The sequence below is a fragment of the Protobothrops mucrosquamatus genome, unplaced genomic scaffold (assembly GCF_001527695.2).
Source record: "Protobothrops mucrosquamatus isolate PMUCROS unplaced genomic scaffold, P.Mucros_1.0 scaffold2706, whole genome shotgun sequence".
Classification (NCBI taxonomy): domain Eukaryota; kingdom Metazoa; phylum Chordata; class Lepidosauria; order Squamata; family Viperidae; genus Protobothrops; species Protobothrops mucrosquamatus.
In genome coordinates this window covers 5371-7301 of record NW_015388751.1, presented here as the reverse complement: position 1 = coordinate 7301, position 1931 = coordinate 5371, and the positions used below count along the sequence as shown (strand labels likewise).

Below are 1931 nucleotides of genomic sequence, written 5' to 3'. Positions count from 1 at the left end.
GTCTGGGGGTCCCAACCGCCACCCCGGCTATCACGTCAGCCAGCTCAGGCAGGGCTGTTGATACATAGCAGGGAGCCAGGTATATAATCAACAAGCCCACTTGCACCCCTTGCCCCCATTTCACAAGGAGGGACTCCACGCCGTCTATCTGAGGCACAGTGGTCTCCCTAGGACAAAGGCTCTCCCTTATAATGACCACCATTAATATGACCTTTGTGGCCGATCCAATTTTACAACCTTTTTTGGTGGCAGTCATTAAGTGAATCTCTATTCCAACCTCTTTCTTCTGTTGTGTGTAGAAATTTCAAGTCACCCAAGCTAATATATGAATTCTTGGCAATCTCTCTCTTGCTCTGTTTAGGTTCAAGGAATCCGTGCAGAATTCACTGTGGAAGTATATGAAACCCATGCCAGAATAGCTCTGGAGAAGGTAAGACCTAGCAAAATAATATTAATAAGATAACGCTCCATGGTTCCAGGTTTAATTCCATTTTTATCAATCTATATCTTTCCCCTATTTGCATTCTCATTAACATAAATATTAGATATCGCTACACTTTGGAAGAAAAAATGTAACGGTGTGCAAAACCGTTTAACTTGAAATATTTTGAAATTGAAATGCCCTGTTTTGAGTTTGAAATAATTTAACCCCACTGTGGATAAATACATTGAAGCAGTCACCTTCTGTCATGTGGTACTTCCACACAGTGTAAATCTTATCTAGTAGGAGTCATTTCCCTCTTTGCTTCTTAGTTGTGGAAGGAAATCTGTTTTCTTAGGCAAATTTTGAAAACATGCTTTTATTTTACTGCACAGATTCCAAAGCAGGAAAATGACTAGAGAGATGATTTGGAAGTCCTGTTCAACAACTTTGTCTCCCTGCCTTTTTTTTTTTTTTTAACCATGTACACCTTCCTACCCCCAAAATTATTTGGGCAATTTATATTCCTTTAAGGATTGTAGAAAACATTTGATTTTACTCTATGATGAATGCGTTCCTCTTGGGTCAAGGCAGTATAGAAATAGTGTAATATTAGATAAGCTTCACATAAAGATAACAGCCCCTTCTATACTTGGCAGAGCATAAAAAGTGTAAATTGGTCTTTTTGTGTTTTACTCATAACGACATGGCAATACAAGAGAACTAATTTGTCTGGCTCAGATTTTGATTGAATTGTTGATTATATAAAGGTAGTCCTTGACTTACGACCTCAATTGAGTCCAAAATTTCTGTTGCTAGGCGAGACATTTGTTAAGTGAATTTTGCCCCATTTTATGACCTTTGTCACAATTGTTAAGTGAATCACTGCAATTGTTAAGTTAGTGACACAGTTGTTAAGTGAATCTGGCTTCCCCACATCAGAGAGCTGTAAAATGTGATCCCATGATCCCAGGTCACTGCAACTGTCATAAATATGAGTCAGTTGCCAAGCCTCTGAATTTTCATCACGTAACCATGGGGATGCCACAGTGGTCGTAACTATGAAAAACAGTCATAAGTCATTTTTTTCAGTACCGTTGTAACTTTGAACGGACACTAAATGAATTGTAAGTCGAGGACTGCCTGTCCCATCAGCTCTTAGTTGACTACAGAGGATTTTCTCCATTGATGATCCATCCCCAACCTGATCCTTCATTTCCTCCAGTGGTGTATCCATCACTGCTATCATTGAGTCCTTGCTGCTGATCCTCTTCCTTTTTCTTTATACCTTTCCCAGTATAACAGACTTTTCCAAATTCAAATTCAAATTCAAATTTATTTGATTTATATACCGCCCTTCTCCCTTGCGGGACTCAGGGCGGTGAACAGGCACATTAATAAAACAGCAATACCATAATATTTAAAAATATTTAAAACTAATTAAATTATTTGTCCTGTCCTAAAACCCACTATAATAATATAAAATTATACCCAATTTAAAATTGTAGAG

The 1931-nt window shown here is 38.2% G+C and overlaps 1 protein-coding gene across 1 annotated transcript in view; it reads left to right on the top strand.

The window, feature by feature from the left end:
• Positions 1-1931, top strand: part of LOC107296246 (leukocyte receptor cluster member 8-like) — a 37679-nt gene that overhangs the window by 31920 nt on the left and 3828 nt on the right. The window contains exon 12 of the mRNA XM_015825594.1: positions 362-430. Within this exon, the coding sequence (XP_015681080.1) occupies positions 362-430 (69 nt within the window). The remainder of the gene's footprint in view (positions 1-361; positions 431-1931) is intronic.